This window comes from Leptosomus discolor, chromosome 1 (assembly GCF_034619465.1).
Source record: "Leptosomus discolor isolate bLepDis1 chromosome 1, bLepDis1.hap2, whole genome shotgun sequence".
NCBI classification, from domain to species: domain Eukaryota; kingdom Metazoa; phylum Chordata; class Aves; order Leptosomiformes; family Leptosomidae; genus Leptosomus; species Leptosomus discolor.
Genome location: NC_141391.1, coordinates 19817681 through 19839360, shown reverse-complemented (window position 1 = coordinate 19839360; position 21680 = coordinate 19817681). Strand labels below are relative to the sequence as shown.

At 42.9% G+C, this 21680-nt stretch overlaps 1 protein-coding gene across 1 annotated transcript in view; it reads left to right on the top strand.

Moving 5' to 3' along the window:
- Window positions 1-21680, top strand: part of CRYL1 (crystallin lambda 1) — a 64892-nt gene that overhangs the window by 34506 nt on the left and 8706 nt on the right. The window contains exons 5-6 of the mRNA XM_086481805.1: window positions 256-450; window positions 10325-10430. Of these exons, the coding sequence (XP_086337931.1) occupies window positions 256-450; window positions 10325-10430 (301 nt within the window). The remainder of the gene's footprint in view (window positions 1-255; window positions 451-10324; window positions 10431-21680) is intronic.

Genomic DNA, 21680 nt, shown 5'->3' with positions numbered 1-21680 from the left:
TAGTACTGTTTGAGTACTGGCATTATTAGTCTAGCTCCATGAATTTGTCTGGGGTTAAACAGAGTATATTTAATGCAAGATTAATTATTTTTAAAATTTGAATTAATATGCCAGCTTTTATTGGATTGAAGCCTTTCAGGGTCTGAAGATCAGGCTTACTGTGCTCACTGGAAAATATCCACACTAGTAGCAAGCTATAACTTGTTCTGTTGATCTGTTGATAGTTGACATTCTTGTTTTATGTTTCTTCTTGAGGTAAATCCACCTTACTTTGTGCCGTTGGTTGAAATTGTTCCTCATCCAGAAACAGATCCTTCTACTACAGAGAGAACGTATGCCCTGATGAAGAAGATTGGTCAATCTCCTGTCAAACTAAGCAGAGAAATTGAGGGGTTTGTTCTGAATCGGCTCCAGTATGCAGTGATAAGTGAAGCCTGGAGACTTGCGGGTGTATGTATTTTTTTTTCCCAATTTCTACACTCACACTGACAGTTTCGTAGATGTGACAAGCAAGATCGTATATTTAAATTTCTGTCATCTTTGTTAAACTGTCCCTTATGAATGTGAAATATATATTAACATATAAATTAAAAAGAGTAAGAAGTAATGTCAGTTATAAATAGCAAAGACTGACAAAAACAAGGTGATATGATCATAACCACTATACTTTGTCCTGCTTTCTTTGCAGAATACTGTCATTTTCAGGACAATCAAAAGAACAGTCTTAAAAGCACCGAATTCAAAATATTGATTTTTCTTTTTTTAGGTTGTCTCATCATTTCCTCTTGTTTTCTGAATGTTGCTGTACTGTGCAGTGGTTATGACAATATTTTAAATGGTTTTCTCTTTGGCCTTTCAGGAATTGCACTCATAGGTTCAACAGTTATTTGATACTTGTCGGTAAAGACAGATTTCTTCTCCTCCTACCCATTCAGTCTTCTAGCTGAGAATCATTTGTTTGTGTCCCTTCAGCTTTTCCCACAGTTACCTGTTCTGCGCTGCAAAGTCTGATCTTTCATCAGGAAGAGGTGAATTATGAGTCTATTGCTATTCTGTTGAGAAGAGATTCAGCTGGGTTTGAGTAGGTCTTACTTTTTTGTCATGGAGAGTGTTTTGATTTTTCGAGCTGTTTAAAACAACCATGCACACAAATATAAGTAAAGATCATAAAACTAAGGTAGTGATATTAACCTATCGTAAACAAAGCAACTCTTTTTCCAAAGCAGTATCTGAACATAGTTGCTGAATGATTTTACTTACCTGTAGTCAGCTTCCACTAGCAACACAATACAACAATATGAAGGAGGTGGTGAATAATAAGTAGAACAATGTTATTAGGAAGGAGCTGATCTTCTACTGGAGATGTTTCTTTAAATTTAAAAAAAAAAAGGTTTCTGTTATTAAAAAAGTTAATATGAAGTCTGAAATATATGATAAGAAAAACCCCTTCAGAAAGCTGTAGTCATGTTGAAAGACACAGGATAGAAAGTATAGTAACCTCTAAATTACTTTTAAAACTGTAATAACACTGATTAAAAGATTTTTGAGAATAAAAATGTAAAAACAACTACTAAAAATGTGAACAAGGAAGGTAAGTTCGTGGGGAAAAAGCTAGCTGAACTGCGATGTTCACTGCTAAGGAGGTTTTCCACACCGTAACCTTTCCTTGAAAGAAAGGGAACTAATGTGGAAGTAGAACAAGTTGTGCTAAGAACAAGATTTTTGGAGGAGGAAGGAGTAAATGAGTAATGACGGACTGTGAAGGAGAAGTGAAACTTATCCAAGAATCCCAAAACTCATATCATATTGATGAAATATTGATTTAAGCACCTTTTTTACACACCAACTAGCATAATACTGCAGAAATGGAAGTTAGCACTTACACCTTAGCTCTTTTAAAAGAGTTCAAAAAGTTGTTGTGGACCAGTGAGTGTGATGACGAATAGGCATATTGATACAATAGCCTTGGTCAGCACAGGTAGCCAGGGAAGTAATGCCTCAAAAATCTGCTAGGCTTCTTTCGTGTCTCTGAGAGGCGTAAACTGAATTGTGGAAGTCTCTGCCATAGAAACCTAGAATGCTAAAAATATGAATGGGATCAGGGAACACTTAGACACATTCTTGTTGGAGGAAGACCGTGCAGAAGCAACCTCCAGCTGTTGAAGTCTCAAAAGACTGGACTGCTGGGAGCTGAGGCAGTACATATCATTGAAAGTATCGGTCTCTATTTGGTCTTTGGTTATGGAAAGAGTGTAAGAACCCTTCATGGGCTACTGTTGGAAAAGAGGTATTGATTTGAGGTGAACCTTTAGGATGAACCTGTGTGGATGCTTTTGTGTGGGTGGTGGTATGTGAATAGTGTTAAAATAGTGCTCGAAGCACTGACAGATCACAGAATCACAGAATGGCAGGGGTTGGAAGGGACCTCTGGAGATCATCTGTCCAACCCCCCTGCCAAAGCAGGTTCACCTGGAGCAGGTCACACAGGACTGCATCCAGGCAGGTTTTAATATCTGCAGGGAAGGAGACTCCACAACCTCCCTGGGCAGCCTGTTCCAGTGCTCTGTCACCCTCAGAGTAAAGTTTTTTCCCATGTTCAGGTGGAACTCCCTGTGCTCCAGTTTGTGCCCGTTGCCCCTTGTCCTGTCACTGGGCACCACTGAAAAGAGCCTGGCCCCATCCTCTTGACACCCGCCCTTTAGATATTTGTAAGTGTTGGTAAGGTCCCCACTCAGTCTTATCTCCTCCAGGCTAAAGAGCCCCAGGTCTCTCAGCCTTTCCTCGTAGGGGAGATGCTCCAGTCCCCTCATCATCTTCACAGCCCTCCTCTGGACTCTCTCCAGTAGTTCCCTGTGTCCCTTGAACTGAGGGGCCCAGAACTGGACACAGTACTCCAGCTGTGGCCTCACCAGGGTAATGAAAGTTGCTTTCATTGTGCATCATCAAAGTTTCCAAGTTGTTTTGGTTTTGTATAATTTCATTGTGTTTCAAATGTATATGTACTTGATTTAAACTCTTAACAGCTTTGATGGCTGTATTTCCATTCCAAAAGCCTGGACAAATAGCGGGTATCAAAGGTGTGCAGTGTCAGCTGTGTGACTTCAGGCAACACGCTGCCTCTGATGGGAGGAGAATCACTACACATAGGCGAGAGCTGCAGGCCTGGGGCAGTTTCTGTGTTTCTACTGTTGTGCTGCCAACTTAGTAATTTTTATTGCCTTTTATTTATTTTCTTTTGGTGTTTTCCACTTTCAAACTGGGGAAAAAATACTTCTTGCTTCTGATTTTTAAGTCACTTTTCAGTCCTTGATTGTTGAGGGTTAAAATACTGAAAGCGTCAGCCTCCCCACTTCGCAGTCTGAGAGTATCCTAAAAATTAACTTTTACTCACATTGATTCCTTCTGGTAATAAAAGTTTTCAGTACCCTAAGAAGCACTGGGAGTGGAAGAGAACATATAAATATTAGGAGGGACATATTAATAAAGCTTTCCTGTCCAAAATGACTGCTTTAATCCTTTTGTGGTTAGATATGTAAATTGCATGTATTGGATGAGGCAATCCAAGTCAGTGTGGATGCAGAACACAGATGTTCTTATGGAATTACTTATGAACATTGTGGTATTATTATGCTAATAATTGTATATTGCTTTTGACTATTGTAAAAGAACAATGAGACAGAACTATAAAACATAATTTCAAGCTTACTTGTTTTGTTGGTGGTTGTAAAGGTCTGAACAAGTATCTTTGTATGCCTGCTGTTACATGTCATAAACCAATCAGTGCTCCTATTTCTGTTATAAGTTTTGTTTAGTTTTAACATGGTGAGTGCTTGACAAAAATCTGTGTTGTTGCTGGACTGTTGTATTTGCAGTGCAGTGTATCAGCTCACTGCTACATAACAAGGACATAAATATTCCAGATATAAACGCTATGTGTGAACCAGGAGAGAAGCATAGCAGCAGTCTCCAAGTGTTTTGAAGCCCCTTGAAATCATCTTAAAACTTAAAAGCCCCTTTTTGTAAACAACTGTCTTGTTTTTTGAGGACTCTGCTGAGATGCAAGCTTGAAAGTTCTCATCTGTGTCATCACCTCAAAAATATTTATAGTAATGGCAGCAAAGTGATCTTATACATGCACTCATGTACACATATACTGTTACCAAAGTCCAAGTTCAGACACCTTTGCATGGACCGTCTTTTTTGTTTTGGTTTGTTTTTTCAGTCAGTTGCTTATTTCATTCAAGAAAGTAGCGGAAGCTTCTCTGGTGGAAGTATTAATGTGCTGTTAAAAAATGCATTGGGACAGACATGCAGCTACCGGTGTACTAACATTTATCTGGAAAACTTTATCACAAATGGACTGAACACCTTGCAGGATACATTTTAGTTCCTAGTTGTAGCTTGGCAGCTGATGACCTGCCAGTGTCTCTTTTTACTTCAGCAGTGCTGTGTTGGGTGTGGACAGGGATCATTCAATGGGAGAAGGGCTCTGTTACAGAGCATGAACGTGACCATGGGGCTCTATGGAAAGCAATGTGGGAAATATAGCTGCTTGCTGGATGATGTGTGGGGCTCATCAGCTTCCACCGTGTGGGTCCAAAAGTAGCAGAGGCTATAACGCAGCCAGGAATCTGAGGTAAGGCCGTGCCAGCAGGTTGGGTTCAGGCTCAGACTCCACATGGTGCTCAAATTGTATATGGGCATCAATGCTAGAGCAGAGAGAGAAGCATAATTCAGGGCAAAGTGATGAAAGTAGCAATGAGAAATGTGGATATTGGGATACAGTTTGTCTTTGCCAAAGGTGCTTGGGTCCCCAGGAGCATACACAGGGAGGCTACGATTTTGAAGCTGAGCACAAAATGAGTGCTGTGAATGCAGGACTGGGAGTGGGAAGTGCAGAGCTAAGGTGGTGAAAAATTAGGAGGCCTGAAGGTTGAGATCCTGATTTGATGGAAAGCAGGAGAATGAAAATTCATTTGGGGACATACAATTGGGTGCTGAGAACTTTGGCGATGTGGATAATTAGGAACGTGGATTTAAGGATCCGTAAGTTTGACTTTACAAGAATTAGAAGCAAAGACCGTCAATTCATTTATGGGCCTAAAAGAAGGAATTTGAACAAGAGCTCACCTTTGAGGCAGAGTGCAACAATGAGATGTTTCATTTTGGGTCTGAGTTAGTCTGTGTGACAAGATGTCTTTTTGAACATTGTTTTGACTTGCAAGTCATGAGCACTTGGGCAATGCAGGTGTTTGTCGTAGGAACTTTTTGCATCAGTTAGCTCTGTCTGCCGATGCTCCACATTTATTCAATGAAAATGCAGATACTGGGACCACTCCAGTCTGTCTCTTTAGGGTCATATAACTGAGAAAAATCTGAGAACTTTCTGTAGAACCATACAACATGTGTGAGAGATGTTCTTTTTGGTTTCTTGTTTATGTTTTAAATTCTTAGGTCTCTGGTAGAAGTGTTACAAAGCTCATTATGATGAGAGTATAAAAGATGTACTGTGAGATGTTGACATTGAAGATCCTTATTCCTTTCTTCTCAAGCCTGAACTTTGATATTGTAAGTTTGGAACCCTGTGTACTGCTGACATTATTACTTTTGTACTTTTACCGGTACTAATACATTCTACGGTAGCTTGGGATTATGTTGCAAAAGAATGTTAGTTAACTAGCTTGACTTAGTCTTGTTCCAAAGGTAAAGTTTTGGTTGACTTCATCCAGAAAATAACTACCAAACAGTTTCACCAATGCTTTAACTGAGAAGTCTCAAACCTTACTCTGAACATCTAGCACGGTCTTTTTACTGAGTGGATTACTGAGTGAAAGCTTATCTTGGTGAAACATTTTTCTAAGCGTCACCTGCAATTTGCAAGGAGGTCATGAAATACAGCAGCAGAGATAGTGAGTAGAACATGGCAGTTTTTCAGCCCTGATCTAATTTAGGAATTTCAGCTGCTTTTAAGAACCTGCTAAAACTATTTTGTGTGATGGATCTTATGATAAGTGTCTTTAGAGTCTGTATTTTTCTCTTTATGAGCTTTTGATACTGTCTTAATTTTTTTCTTTAAAAGTGGGTTTTCTTTTAGGTTATAGTCATTGTAAGATGAGAAGAATGGGCAACCCTGCCATTTTTGTTAATCTTTTGGAAAATAAGTAGTCATGATTTGGCTATGTGTCCATTTTAGTTCATTTTCACAGCAATCAGGCGCATTGGCTTCAGTCCCTAATTTATGGACCTCTCCCTTCTCAGGTGACTAGCTTGGCAGTCCTTACATGCTGGCAAGACTTTTTAAATTCCAAATTCCTTATTATTAATAATTGTGTTGTAGTGTTATCCAGAGGACCTTTCCAAAAGATCAAAGATAAGGTAGAGTGTTAAACATCTAGTTACAGTGCCCCATAAAAGGGGGGATATCATAAAAGGACATTTAAAGGGCCAGGGAGAAAAATAGTGTTGATACTAAGTGTTTCTTACAGGGTAAGGTGAGTGAGGGTGCCATGGCAGAAGGAAGATAAAGTCCAGCAAAGTAAGGAGGTGTGAAGGGTGTAGGATAACAAGTTTCTCAAACATGATGAGATGGAGCTGGTAGAGGCATCTAGGAGAAACGTCGTATGTTCAAAATGACAGGACTGGAAAAAGATCTCATCAGGATGTGGATTGAAGTGACTTGATTAAAGTGATAGTGAAGAAAAGGGTGTTAACAAGTGCTGCTGAGAGAGAATGCATATTTTAGTGGCAATCAGAAAAAAAAAACAACTGAATTTGGGAGGTAAGGACGATGAAGTGGCAAATTTGGAGACAAGAAAGTATGTGGTCCAGGCCAGAGTGTAGTCCAAAATGACTCTATAGACAGACTGGAGTGAGTAGGAGAACGTGATCTGTCGTTAGTATGAGAAAAAGTAATACTGTTTTTCTGGCCATGTCACATTTAATACGATTACAAATCAAGTCAGTGACAGAAGTTGCAATGTGGATGTGACTCACAGATGTAAAGACTGTTGATTAAAACCAAGCAGGTTGGGTCAGGGCCTAAAGGTGGAGGCTACAGAACCCCCACAGGTTTTTGGAAAGCAGAAAAGGGTCCCTGCATAGTGAGAAGCACTAATAAAATACCAGAGGAGCATTAGCACAATACTGCGGCATCCCAGGAGATCAAAATCTCCAGGAAGATGAGATGGTGGTGTATAAATAGTGTCACAAGGAGCGTGGAGGATCCTGAGCTAGTCTAAATCTTGAAATTTGACTGGCTATTGGGGTCACTGAGGATTTTGGTGGGGTTTATTTTAAATGAAGATTTTAATTCTGTAGCTGCGAAAGCTTCTGGTGAACTCTAACACGCTTCCTTTTCCCTCTGACAAGTGCTTGAGGGGAAGGCTTACAAGAAGGATTACCCAGGATGAAGAGGATGAAAAATCCCCTTGAGAAGATTGTTTCACACCTAGACTTAATGAAACTGGGTTGGAACTCTTTCTTGTTTACTTCTTAGCATGAACCCCGATCCTTGTGGAAGACACCTTGCTGACCTTGCACCCACCCTGCTGAATCATTCCACCGATCTCCTTAAGGAGGAGTAGGGTTATTTCCCAGGGGAGGATGGTCTAGCTTGTTTCTCATTTATGTGTTTCTCATTTCTGAAGAGAAAAAGTAAAAGGCTTTTCTTTAAGAGGGTCTGTGTGCTGAGGAGAAACAGAGCTCGTATGTATAGAATAATGCATCCCTCAGCTGGAGGGATCTGTCATGTTTTCCTTCTGGTAGCAGCTATTTTTGCCTTTTAGCAGCTGTAACCATAAAATTACAGCTATAGACAGAAGGCCCAGAGCAAAGCACTCATCTCATGGTTCTGAGGGCACTTGGTCTTCAAATGTCAGTACCGAAGCTGAGGACTGTGGTATCAAAAGAAATAAATGGGGTTTTAATTTGAAAATTAATTGCAATGATTCTGAAGCGTTTCAAGAGCCCGTTAGCTCTTAAACGTTATGTTTACAGTTTTTAACTGCCGCTGTGGTTCAAATGCTTGTCTGGAACTTGTGGTTAATCTTTTGTCCACAAATCCGTGTCAACCAGGAAAAAAAAATTCAGTCGTCAAGCACAGCTTTACCAGCACAACCCATTGTTTGGATGAAGCACTCCCGACAGGAGAGTGCTTTTGTTGACTTTGCTGATGTCGTTCAGAGAAGTTGTGTTGCCATGTCAGGGGAAAAAACTTTCACAGAATGTATAGTGCCTGTGTTAGTTACACTGATGCTGGTCTGTAGTCCGAATGCTGTCTGAGGTTTAGTTTAGTCCTGTCTTTATGCAGACCTTCCTCTCTCCCTCTAGGTGTGTTACTTTACCATGCCTATGCCGTACCTTTAAGTTGAAAAAAATAATGCTTCCTCATCCCTTTCATTTTATGTCTGATTAAATTGTTACCAGAGCTGTGTGTTCCATGTATGATGGGTAGATCTTCATAGTTACGTTATTGTTTCCTTTTCAAGACAGAGTTCAAAATCCACCTGCAACAGGGATTCAGCCAGGCTTATTTTTGATAGGAGCAATGCCTGCTAACAGATCGAGACTTGAGGCTGAGTCTTATGAAAGGCTCTATTTAAGCCTGAAATGATGAAACTTGATGTCTGTGGCCAGCTGTAGAAGTTATGTTGGTCCTTGGCTTGTAACTTCCTTTTAAAGTAACAGTAGATGATATAGTTGGTGAACACGGGAAGACAGTGGGTGGGATTCAGCTCACTTAAGATGGGATTTCTACAATGTAGACACTGACATCCAAGCTCCTTACTCATCTTTCAGTCAGTGAGGAGAATTAGGCCCTTTTAGGACACAACTCATCTTACCTATTCTAGATGTGTGCTTTAGGATGCTGATTTCCTTTTTCTCCCTAGTGATTATAAAGAGAGTCTAGATGTCTAGCTCAGATGTCGATGTCTACAACAGGTCAGGAGAGCTGTCCTGCATGCCCGTAACTCTAGCTGATCACTGTGTGATATGAAGGAGCATTCAGACAGGGCCCTGCGAGAGGGAAATTTAACAGAAAAAGACGTGTCTTTGGCCAAGCAGATGAGTATACATACTTGTGTTCTGCAGCTCAAAGGGCTTGTGGAGAAAGAGGCACTGAGTGGGGAGAACATCTCAGGGTAGGGTGAGGAGACAGATTAGAAGCAGTTCAGCGCCTCTTCCACCTTCTTAACTAGAAGGAAATGTCCTGCTGTCTATGGGAATAAAGGCGGCAAGTTCTTGAAACCAAGCTTTATCTGATGGAAGTAGTTAGAACATGTCTTAGTTAATTCCTGTCTTTCTAGTAGGTGGAAAACAACCTCGTATAATAAATATTATTCTTCTCAAGTAAATCTGTTAAGGTAATGAACTGTTAAGTCTTTTTTTTTTTTTTTTTTTTTTTTCCCAAGCCTTCGTGAGCTTGCCCTAACCTGATGGGGGCGTTGGCTTTCCCATATGTGCTACCATGTGGGTGGAACAGCAGTGCTCACCTTTTAACAGAAGAAATGCTTCGTTTTGCATGCTCCATATCCTGCCAGCTCAGAGATGCAAGGCTGGCAATGAACTCGAGAACCTGGGCAGGTTGAGGCTGGATAGGCTGAGTGTTCAGTGAGTTTTGTGGGAGGGAGTGGCAGCTGCATTGCCTGCGTGTTTGGTCCCAGGTTTTTTTGCAAGTGGCTTCAGCAGTAGTAACCACTGCTGCACCCCCGTTCTGCCAATTGTGACTCTGCCCAAAAATCCAGCACTAAGAGAATATCAAGGGAGGTGTAAGATTTAGCCAAAACTCCTGTATTTAAAAGGGCTGGTATAGTACTTGGATTTCATATAAACTCTTTTAGTCATGTGCTATTAAAAGTGTCACATTTGCTCCGAGTTCTCGGATTCTCATTTTCTGAGTAAAAAGTATAGTGGTTAACATAAACAGCTCGGTTTAATTTTGGTACGTGAATTATTTTAAATAATAAGTATCAGGCAAACTAGTATGGACAAATAATACATATTGTGTGAAGAAATGTATTAATTTATACATTTAAAAATAAGATACTGTCAAAGTGTGTTTGGATTACGAAGTACAGCAATCTTAGAGATGTGAATGAGTGTTTATACTGAACCATAGGAAGGCTTGCATAATAGCTGGGCATTTCTGGCAAACAATTGTGTTTCTGTTTGCAAGCTAACTGCTATTCCTAGCCTTACTTTTTATTCCCACTTCAATTTTTTAATTATGTACAGAAAGCATTTTTTTTTAAAAAAAAAAAAAAAAGGTTTGTATTGAAACCAAACATTCACAAATCTTTCTTCCTGTCCTACTTTTGCTACTTAGGAAGGAGTAGTATCTCCTACTGATTTAGACCTTGTGATGTCTGATGGATTGGGAATGCGATACGCATTTATTGGACCTCTGGAAACCATGCATCTTAATGCAGAAGGTAGGTAAACTGATATGAATTTGTTGGCAACATGGACAGTGGGATAGAGTGCACCCTCAGCAATTTGTCAATGACACCAAGCTGTGTAGTGTGGTCAACACGCTGGAGGGAAGGGAGGCCATCCAGAGGGACCTGCACAGGCTGGAGAGGTGGGCCCATGTAAACCTCATGAAGTTCCACAAGGCCAAGTGCAAGGTCCTGCACCTGGGTCGGGGCAATCCCAAGCACAGATACAGGCTGGGTGATGGATGGCTCGAGAGCAGCCCTGTGGAGAAGGACTTGGGGGTGCTGGTGGATGAAAAACTGAGTATGAGCCAGCAATGTGCACTTGCAGCCCAGAAAGCCAATTGCATCCTGGGCTGCATCAAGAGAAGTGTGGCCAACAGGTCGAGGGAGGTCATTCTGGCTATTATCTCTAAGCATGTGGAGGAAAAGATTATCAGGTGTAGTCAGCATGGATTCATCAAGGGGAAATCATGCCTGACCAACCTAATAGCCTTCTATGATGGCATGGCTGACTGGGTGGATGAGGTGAAAGCAGTGAATGTTGACTACCTTGACTTCAGCAACGCTTTTTACACTGTCTCCCATCACATCCTCACAGGTAAGCTTAGGAAGTGTGGGATAGATGAGTGGACAGTGAGGTGGGTTGAGAACTGACTGAAGGGCAGAGCTCAGAGAGTTGTGATCAGTGGCGCGGAGTCCGGCTGGAGGCCTGTAGTTGGTGGTGTTCCCCAGGGGTCAGTACTGGGTCCAGTCTTATTCAACATATTCATCAACGACCTGGTTGAAGGGACAGAGTGCGCCCTCAGCAGGTTTGCCAACGATACAAAACTGGGAGGAGTGGCTGACATGGCAGAAGGCTGTGCTGCCATTCAGTGACACTTGGACAGGCTGGAGAGTTGGGCAGGGAGGAAGCCAATGAGGTTCAATAAGGGCAAGTGTAGGGTCCTGCACCTGGGGAGCAGTAACCCCATGCACCAGTACAGGCTGGGGGTCGACCTGCTGGAGAGCAGCTCTGTGGAGAAAGACCTGTAAGTTCTAGTAGACAAGAAGTTGACCATGAGCCAGCAATGTGCCCTTGTGGCCAAGAAGGCAAATGGTGTCCTGGGGTGCATTAAGAAGAGTGTCACCAGCAGGTCGAGGGAGATTCTCCTCCACCTCTACTCTGCCCTGGTGAGGCCACATCTGGAGTACTGTGTCCAGTTCTGGGCCCCCCAGTTCAAGAAGGACAGGGAGTTACTGGAGAGAGTCCAGTAGAGGGCTGTGAAGATGATGAGGGGACTGGAGCATCTCTCCTATAAGGCTGAGAGACCTGGGGCTCTAGCATGAAGAAGACTGAGAGGAACCTTATCAACACTTATAAATATCTAAAGGGTGGGTGTCAAGAGGACAGGGCCAGGCTTTTTTCAGTGATGCCCAGTGACAGGACAAGGGGCAATGTGCACAAACTGGAGCACAGGAAGTTCCGCTTGAACATGAGGAGGAACTGCTTTACTTTGAGGGTGACAGAGCCCTGGAACAGGCTGCCCAGGGAGGTTGTGGAGTCTCCTTCCCTGGAGATATTCACAACCTGCCTGGATGTGATCCTGTGCGACCTGCTCTAGGCAAACCTGCTCTGGCAGGGGGGTTGGACTAGATGATCTCCAGAGGTCCCTTCCAACTCCTACCATTCTGTGATTCTCCCTCTGTACTCTGCTCTGGTGAGATCCCACCTGCAGTACTGCATCCAACTCTGCAGCTGCCAGCCTAAGAAGAACATGGACCTGCTCAAGCTGTTCCAGAGGAGGGCCACGAAGATGATCAGGGGCTGGAGCACCTCCCCTGTGAGGACAGGCTGAGAGAGTTGGGCTTGTTCAGCCTGGAGAAGAGAAGGCTCTGGGGAGACATTACAGTGGCCTTCCAGCGCTTAAAGAGGACCTACAGGAAAGGTGGGGAGGGACTCTGTCAGGGAGTGCAGTGATAGGATGAGGGGTAACGGTTTCAAACTGAAAGAGGGGAGATTTAGATTAGATATTAGGAAGAAGTTCTTCACTGTGAGGGTGGTGAGGCACTGGCACAGGTTGCCCAGAGAAGCTGTGGCTGCCCCCTCCCTGGCAGTGTTCAAGGCCAGGCTGGATGGGGCTTTGAGCAACCTGGTCTGGTGGGAGATGTCCCTGCCTATGGCAGGGGGGGTTGGAACTAGATGGTCTTTGAGGTCCCTCCCAACCCAAACCATTGTATGATATGATGTGCTTCTGTGAGATGAAGGGAAGGCTTATGTTGCAGAAGACTCAAGAAAAGCTATATAACAAACCAGGTTAGGATTTCTGCAGCTATGACTCGTGTCTCTCTTTACTGTAATGATAAGAAAAGGAAAACTTATCTAAAACTTGAGGTCATGTGGAAGGAAATGGATATTGACTATCCTATTGTAAGTGATCAGATGAAAGATGACAAATCATTGAAACACTAGCTGTGTACTTCCTTTTTTCCAGTGTTTTTTCCAGTACTTTGCAAATGGTGCTGTACCCATAGTTCAGGACTATGTTGAGTGTCAGGAAAAGAAAGTATTAAAAAAGTTTGTCTAATAATCCAGTGTCAACAGAAACTCACTTTTCATAGATGAGTGCCATTTTTAATTTTTTTTTTCTCCCTCCCCTCAGAATTTGTAGCAAAATCTCATTGTAAATGTTGCTGGAGGTTGCTTGCTTTAAATTGGCTTAGATCCTGAGTGAAGTAAAATTGCTTCCGTCCGCAAAATACTGTGCGTACAAAGTTGGCTTGACAAAGCAGTCAAGTAGCTGTTCGACATGTCTTGCATAATCAAGACAGGTTTTTAGATGTTTTTGAAATAGTATACATGAATCCCAGCTAAATAAAAGTGAATTGCATAAAATGAAATAAATATTACATAGCAATTAATTTAAGAAAATGTGAAAACTTCAAGAAGTGACTATCAACTAAATACATTTTTAGCCTTTTATATTATGGGCTGTGTCTTTGTTCTGGTTTTGTGCTGTCCCTAACATGGTAGGTCGCTGCTCTGTTACTGGATCTTGTAGGCACTCCTACAATTCCTAATAATACAATAATAAAATAAAAATAAGAAACAAAGATCATAAAATACAGTGCACAACTAAAGTGTTATTTTATGTCTACCTGTTGGTTAGTTACTTGGCAGAAACTTGCATATCTTAAGGCTAACTAAACAATTTTGGCATGAATGTGGAGTTGTGGATCTTCTGCCAGTCTTTCAGCTTGTCACTTTGGTTGTATATAAGTAAATTAAATGTCACAAAGTGTTTGCTTTTGTGCACTGTTAGGTAAACAGCATCCATTCTCTAAATAGAGGCACCTTCCTAAAAGTTTCCCTCTTCTGATCTATTAATATCTGGCAGTTTCCAGACCTCTCTAGTGAATTTAGACTTACTCACCGTAAACCATATACATTCTTTGTATAGAACTGAACAGATGCACGTAGTACTAGCCTTAAGCACAGCAATCTACCTGGAGTCTTTCAGGCCAGGATTGTCCCATCTTGCCCCCACCACTCCACTAAGCTGCCATGCCATCTTCTGCAGGAACCATCCATGCACAAGCTCTTCTGTCTGAGTAGCATGCTGAACTGCCTCTGCTAAAACATAAAACCAAAACAAAATGTTTGTGAATACCAAAAAAAAAATTAATCCTTTTTAGAGCTCACATCATATTTGTGAATGCTTTTCTTTAATCCATGTTTTAGACTTCTTGATTTTAAAATAATGTTTACTTGACGTGAGTGGAATCATATAAGTCATCTGGGTTGGTTTTATGCTCTTCCTGGAGTGCCCTCTGGCATTTGATGTTCCATCATGATCCAGCTTAGCTTCCTTCCTCCCATCAGGCAGTAGTCATTGTTACAAAAACATTTCTGAAATTTCCCATCTCAAACCAGTTTTAGGTAACATATGCAACTGGTAGGTTGCTTATTCATGGCAGAGGTTATCCAGATTCTAGGTTTAATGCTACCTTCTGTTAGGAATTTTAGTATTCCAATCAGAGGAAGAACAATTATGAAGTATAATCCAAGAGACTGATAAACCAGAAGAGTAGTCTTGTGGTGTGCTTGCAAGATACAAAATCAGAATATACCTGTGGAGTTATTTTAACATTATATAATATTCTCAATTAAAATCAACTCCAAAATAACATAATTAGTACACTTGTGGACTGGGCCACTTACACAAAAGAACCTTGTTGCTTTGTTCAGTAACTTGGTTCATGAGTTGTATTGCTTCATTCCCAATCTTGCAGATGAGTCTAGAACTGCTCCTGTTTGTGTGCTGGCAGGTTGAGTCAGGCTATTGCTCTCATCAGAGACAGTTTATATCAAAATTGCTTATGTCAGGACATGTGATGGCTTTATGGTCACAGCTCCATACCTGTGCCAACTTCTCTTTGGTTGACCAGTATTACTTCACATAGTGGGGACCTCCTCTTGATTGCCCAGGACAACCCACTCTGATGCATTGTACTAATAGTGTCTGGTTTTTATCAGTAGAGGGAAGTGGAGGTAGACATTGAAGCCCCCTCTTCCTTGTTCGTTAGCCTGTCTAGCAGCTTCGCCAACTCCGCAGCAGCTGCCTTTCTTTACAGCCGTAAGATACAGCCACGATCTTAAACTCTCTCCTAATCGGTAAGGAAAGATATTGGGGATGGAGGAAGCGTATGAAAGAAAAATAGTGTTATTTGTGGGAGGTCCTGGAAGATGGAGAAGTTTTGGGTTTGAGAGTTTGTTCGTTTGTTTTTGTAAGGGTGATGTGATATTTTTGTTTGGTTTTCAAGAAAGAATATTATTTGAATTATTTATTTTTTTTATGAGATCAGTATTATGTCTTTCTCTGTGGGATGCATACATCAAGCTCCTCCCAGGAACTTCCTATGTGCTAATGCCAGGTGTCCCCTGTGTTAGTTCTTACATCCTTTCCTCTGTATTCATAAATGGTCCTATCAAAAGCTATTATCTAGGCCACTTTAGATAACTCATTAATCCATGCATGAATATTAGGAATTTTGAATATATGGCAGTGAGCCAACAGCCTTGAACATGGAATAAACTGACAGCATCAAGTCACTAAGGGGAGCAGAAGCAGCTACAGCAATTTGAGAACTGAATTGCAACAGACAGGAAGGAAAACCCTTTGGGGTTGATTGGTGGTTTCAGTAAATAAAATTAATGTTGATTGCAGTTTCAGTAAGCTCTGTCTTTTGAGTTTGTCATCTTATGATTTCATATGGCAGCATCACAACAGCACATGCTGTTGTCTGTTACCAGGAACATCAATAGACTTCACTAGAGTAATTTTACCCGTTTACATATTTGCAGCAAAAGTTCTTCGTATGGATTTCACGTTTGGGTGTCTTGGATCAGTTACTTTATTAGTGGTTTATTTAGTGAGATATAGTTGGAATGTAATCTTGATCTAAGCTGCTAATACTGGCAGAAGAGCTGGACAGGGGGAGGCTGAGGGATCTCGGTTGCTAGTTTGTTGCCTGCATTTATAAAAACACAGTTCCAGGATCGTATTCTACCTGTCACTCACTGTGGTATTCATACAGGTGTCTACAGGAGTTGTGTGGAAATTTGGGCTGATGTACAGCCCCTATAATATAAGTGCAGATATCTGATAAGCTAGGAATGAGTCTTCATGGTCAACATTGTGTTTCTCTTGCTGGAAGTTGGAATGCTTGCTTGTCTTGGAAGCACTTGCCAGATTAATTGGTTTTGGATGATAGGAGCAGAATGGTTGTGCTGTATGAAAAGCACAAAACATGGAAAGGAAAAGGGGGGAATCATAAGGCATAGTTCAAAAGAAGGAAATTTTTCTTGTCTGGCTAGGCATAACATAGCCAAGCATGTGTGTTAACAATTACTGTAGGCAGGCATGGTGGCTTGTTCAAAGGCAGAGATTATTTCCATTGCTACGGCCGCTGCTTTAACGCCGCCACATAGGGAGCAATCGAAGTTCTAACCCAGTTCAGGAGCTTTTTGCACCACAAGCTAGTAAGCAAAAGGTGTGAGAATCTCTAAGTTAAGGTAGTGTAATCTAAGAAAAGAAAGATTACCTCCATTTCTGTCCAACCCGCGTGTTACATTTTAGGACAATATCTCGACTTAATTGAGGAGTAATTGTAAGAGGGTACTACTGTGATGAAATATCACAGTGGTACATAATCGTACAAAACCCTCTTCTTTCATGAACCCACCAGTTATTTTGTACATGTTTATACACATTCAATTCACTTCCTAATAGGCTGAAGAAAGCAGTTTGTAGTCCTTCTAGAACTGCTGTTTGCCTCTATGCAGCTGCAGGGCTTTTCTATATGAAGAAGTTTGCATGCAGTAAGCAGAGGTGTGAATTTTTCAGCCTGTTGGCTGCTGCGCACCAGTTTCCTTCTACGGACTCTTAGGTGTAAAGTGGTTCCCTCCACCTTCTGAAAGAAGCACATGACTTGCACAGGAATTCTTAATGCTTTAATCTAAAGTCACTGTGGGAGGGGAACCTCAATCCACCCCACTCCTAGCAGTCAGATGCCAATGCCAGCAATAGATGCCCAGAGCCTGGAGAGGGATCTCAGGTCAGCAGGAGAGCACCTGAAGAGCAGCACAAAAAAATTCCAGCCAGTAAGTCAGCTTCATTGGGGGCCCAAATTAAATGCCTCTATGCGCACACACATAGCATGGGGAACAAACAAGAGGCATTAGAGACGTGCGCACGCCTGCAGGGCTATGATCTTATTGATCTTATGTGGTGAGATGGCTCCTATGACTGGAGTGTTGGAATGGAAGGATACAAGCTCTTCAGGAAGGACAGGCAAGGGAGATGAGGGGGTGTCACCCTTTATGTCAATGACCAGCTGGAGTGCATGGAGCTCTGCCTGGAGATGGAAGAGGAACCGACTGAGAGCTTATGGGTCGGGATTAAAGGGAGGGCAGGGACAGGTGACATTATAGTGGGGCTCTGCTACAGGCTGCCCAACCAGCAAGACCGAGCGGATGACGCCCTCTATAGGCAGATAGGGGCAGCGTCACTTTCACAAGCCCTGGTCCTTGTGTTGGAGGGACAACACAGCAGGGCACAAGCAATCCAGGAGGTTCCTGGAATGCATTGATGATAACTTCCTTCTCCAAGTAGTAGAGCAGCCAACGAGGAGAGGTGCTATGCTGGACCTTATTCTCATCAACACAGAGGTGCTGGTGGAGGACCTGAAGCTAAAAGGCAGCCTTGGTTGCAGTGACCATGAGATGGTGGAGTTCAAGATCCTTAGGGCAACGAGGAGGGTGCACAGCAAGCTCACTAGCCTGGACTTCAGGAGAGCAGACTTTGGCCTCTTCAGGGAACTGCTTGGCAGAGTAGTGTGGGATACAGCCCTGGAGGGAAGAGGGGCCCAAGATAGCTGGTCAGTATTCAAGGATCACCTCCTCCAACTGCAGGAGTGATGCATCCTGACAAAGAAGTCAGGCAAAAGAACCAGGGGCCTGCGTGGATGAACAAGCTGCTCCTGGACAAACTCAAACAAAAAAAGGAAGTCTACAGAGGGTAGAAGCAAGGACAGGTAACCTGGGAGGAATACAGAGAAATTGTCCGAGCAGCCAGGGATCAGGTTAGGAAAGCCAGGGCCCTGATCAGTTAAGACTGGCGAGGGACATCAAGGGCAACAAGAAAAACTTCTATAGGTACGTTAGTGATAAAAGGAAGATCAGAGATAATGTGACCCCTCTCCAGAAGGAAATGGGAGACCTAACTACCTGGGCTATGGAGAAAGCTTAGGTACTCAATGTCTTTTTTGCCTCAGTCTTCACTGGCAAGTGCTCCAGCCACACTGCCCAAGTCGCAGAAAGCAAAGGCAGGGACTGGCAGAACGAAGAACCTCCCACTATAGGAGAGGATAAAGTTCGAGACCGTCTGAGGAACCTGAAGGCGCACAAGTCCATGGGACCTGATGAGGTGCATCCGTGGGTCCTGAGGGAACTGGTGGATGAAGTGGCTAAGACACTATCCATCATATTTGAGAAGTTGTGGCAGTCCGGCAAAGTTCCTGCTGACTGCAAAAGGGGAAACATGACCCCTATTTTTAAAAAGAGGAAAAAAATAAGACCTGGGGAGTTACAGGCCAGTCAGTCTCACCTCTGTGCCCAGTGAGGTCATGGAGTGGATCCTCCTGGAAACTATGCTAGGGCATACGGAAAATAATGAGGTGACTGGTGACAGCCAACATGGCTTCACCAAAGGCAAATTGTGCCTGACAAATTTGGTGGCCTTCAATGACAGGGTTACAGCATTGGTGGATAAGGGAAGAGCCACTGACATCATCTACCTGGACTTGTTCAAAGCATTCAACACTATCCCACATGATATCCTTGTCTCTAACCTGGAGAGACACGGATTTTACAGATGGACCTCTTGGTGGATGAGGAATTGGCTGGATGGTTGCACTCAAAGAGTCACAGTCAACAGCTCGATGTCCAAGTGGAGACTGGTGATGAGTGATGTTCCTCAAGGGTCAGTATTGGGACCGGTGCTATTTAACATCTTTGTCAGCAACATGGACAGTGGGATTGAGTGCACCCTCAGCAATTTGTCAATGACACCAAGCTGTGAGATGCGGTCAACACGCTGGAGGGAAGGGAGGCCATCCAGAAGGACCTGCACAGGCTGGAGAGATGGGCCCGTGTAAACCTCATGAAGTTCCACAAGGCCAAGTGCAAGGTCCTGCACCTGGGTCGGGGCAATCCCAAGCACAGATACAGGCTGGGTGATGGATGGCTCGAGAGCAGCCCTGTGGAGAAGGACTTGGGGGTGCTGGTGGATGAAAAACTGAGTATGAGCCAGCAATGTGCACTTGCAGCCCAGAAAGCCAATTGCATCCTGGGCTGCATCAAGAGAAGTGTGGCCAGCAGGTGGGGGGAGGTGATTCTGCCCCTCTACTCTGCTCTGGTGAGACCCCACCTGCAGTACTGTGTCCAGCACTGGGGCCCCCAGCACAACAAAGACATGGACCTGCTCGAGCAGGTCCAGAGGAGGGTCACGAAGTGATCAGGGGGCTGGAGCACCTCCCCTGTGAGGACAGGCTGAGAGAGCTGGGGTTGTTCAGCCTGGAGAAGAGAAGGCTCTGGGGCCATCTTCTAGCGGCCTTCCAGTACCTAAAGGGGGTCTACAGGAAAGGTGGGGAGGGACTTTTTACAAGGGCATGTAATGATAGGACAAGAGGTGATGGCTTTAAACTGAAAGATTTAGATTAGATATTAGGAAGAAATTCTTCACTGTGAGGGTGGTGAGGCACTGGCACAAGTTGTCCAGAGAAGCTGTGGCTGCCCCCTCCCTGGCAGTGTTCAAGGCCAGGCTGGATGGGGCTTTGAGCAATCTGGTCTGGTGGAGGATGTCCCTGCCTGTGACAGGGGGGTTGGAACTGGATGATCTTTAAAGTCTCTTCTGATCCAAAGCATTCTATGATTCTGTGATTCTTTATTGCTCAAGCCATTATAGATGTGTTTTAAAGAACATCTCTTGATGCATCCTTCTCCCTTGGGCTGATGAAGAATATGTGTGGTCACCAAGTGGTCAGACTGAGGAATTCTTCACAGATTTGAAACTGATCTAACAGAAGAAGTGGTTCATATTAACTCAGTTTAATTCCTTGATCCAGCTCACAGCAGTCCTGCACAAATTTTTGGTGCTACCACTGTATTAGGGTAGTTGAAAGTATTCATGCAACTACAGTCTAAGTGAATTCATATGGGAATTAATACAGAGTAGCCAGTGTCCTGTGAATTCACACCCTAACTAAGAGCATGCATCTGTGTTCAGACACACCCTTGATGAAGATAGGGTTACATTTAGAAAGATTTCCTTGGAGCTGTGATGTCTAGAAATGTCATCTCTCTATCAGTGAAACAAAGAGGTCGGGACTTTTTTTTTTCTCTGAACGTAACTTATCCTTGACAGATTCCTCCATGATGTTCCTGAAATATGCCTCTTCGTTTCTGTTCTCATCCATAGTCATCTTCATTCTTACCAAGTGCAGCCTCTCCTTAGATTTTACCTGCTAAAATCAGCCCCACCCTGGTCTCTTCAAATTGTTGATGCTATTACATCAGTGGCTTGACCATCTCGCCTACTCTTTTTGAGTCATTACAGTATCTTATTATGCTGTTCCTCAGGTTCAAAGTCATCAAGTTAATACTAGGTACATAAGGCACCCTCTATCTTTGGTGTGTTCCCTGTCCTTGCTAGTAACACTTGCTCCTGTCTCTTGTTTTCTGTCATAAATATCTTGGTACCTTCCTTGTTTTGCCCCATGTGTAGTGTCCTTGCCAGACTGGTTTACCAAGTTTGCCTGCTTTGCATCCTTCAGCCCTCATGCCTGTTGTCTTTTCTTATGAAGAGGAAGGAATGAGACTTAACATAGAAGAAGCTAAGATACCTGAAGATGCTTACATTCTATAATGCATGAACGGACCACATTTTGTACTGTCATGTTTTCCCTTCCTTTTTCCTACTACTACCATCACCTTTATGCTTATGAACCTCACTTGTAAAGAGGTCTTTTCAGGGCACTGAAGCGTGTTACGTGTACTTCTAAGCTAAATATCTGTCCTGAGTTCCTTTTCCTTTATCAATGCCCTGTTCATCTTGATGATGCAACTAGAGGCATTTCACCGATACCCATGTTCGCACCACAGCAGTGCAAGTCCTTCAGGTAAGGGCCTGCAAACCCAAAGTGTAGTTATGTGAACAAATTCTTGTGGGACAGTTCTTCAGCTATTTTGGAAACTGCCTGGACTCTAATTGAAGCTAAATAAGCAGCAGCTTATTCTTCCTTCATTGGCAGTATAAAGAGCCTTGCATTTCTTAGATACATACAGGCAGCTGAAAAGCTTTGGATCAATGCCCTCATCTAGATTGCGATAACATGTGTCTGTAACTATACTGTACAGGCCAGAAATGCTGGGTGGGTTTGGGACTATCAAGGAAGATAGACTATTCCCCTTTTCATCTCTATAATCCTGTATCCACTACTGCCTTAGAACATTTTATTATTCATTCCTCTTCTTCCACTTTCCACCATAGTTGTAAACATGAGGTGGAAGGAAGATTCAGGGAACTCCTGTCTTCCCTGGAGGTATTTCAGTTCTGTGTTCATGGTTCTGAGGTGCCTGCTACAACATCTGCTTTCTCCCACAGCCCCTTCCCTCCAACACTGATGAGGTGAGTGCACAAGGAAGAT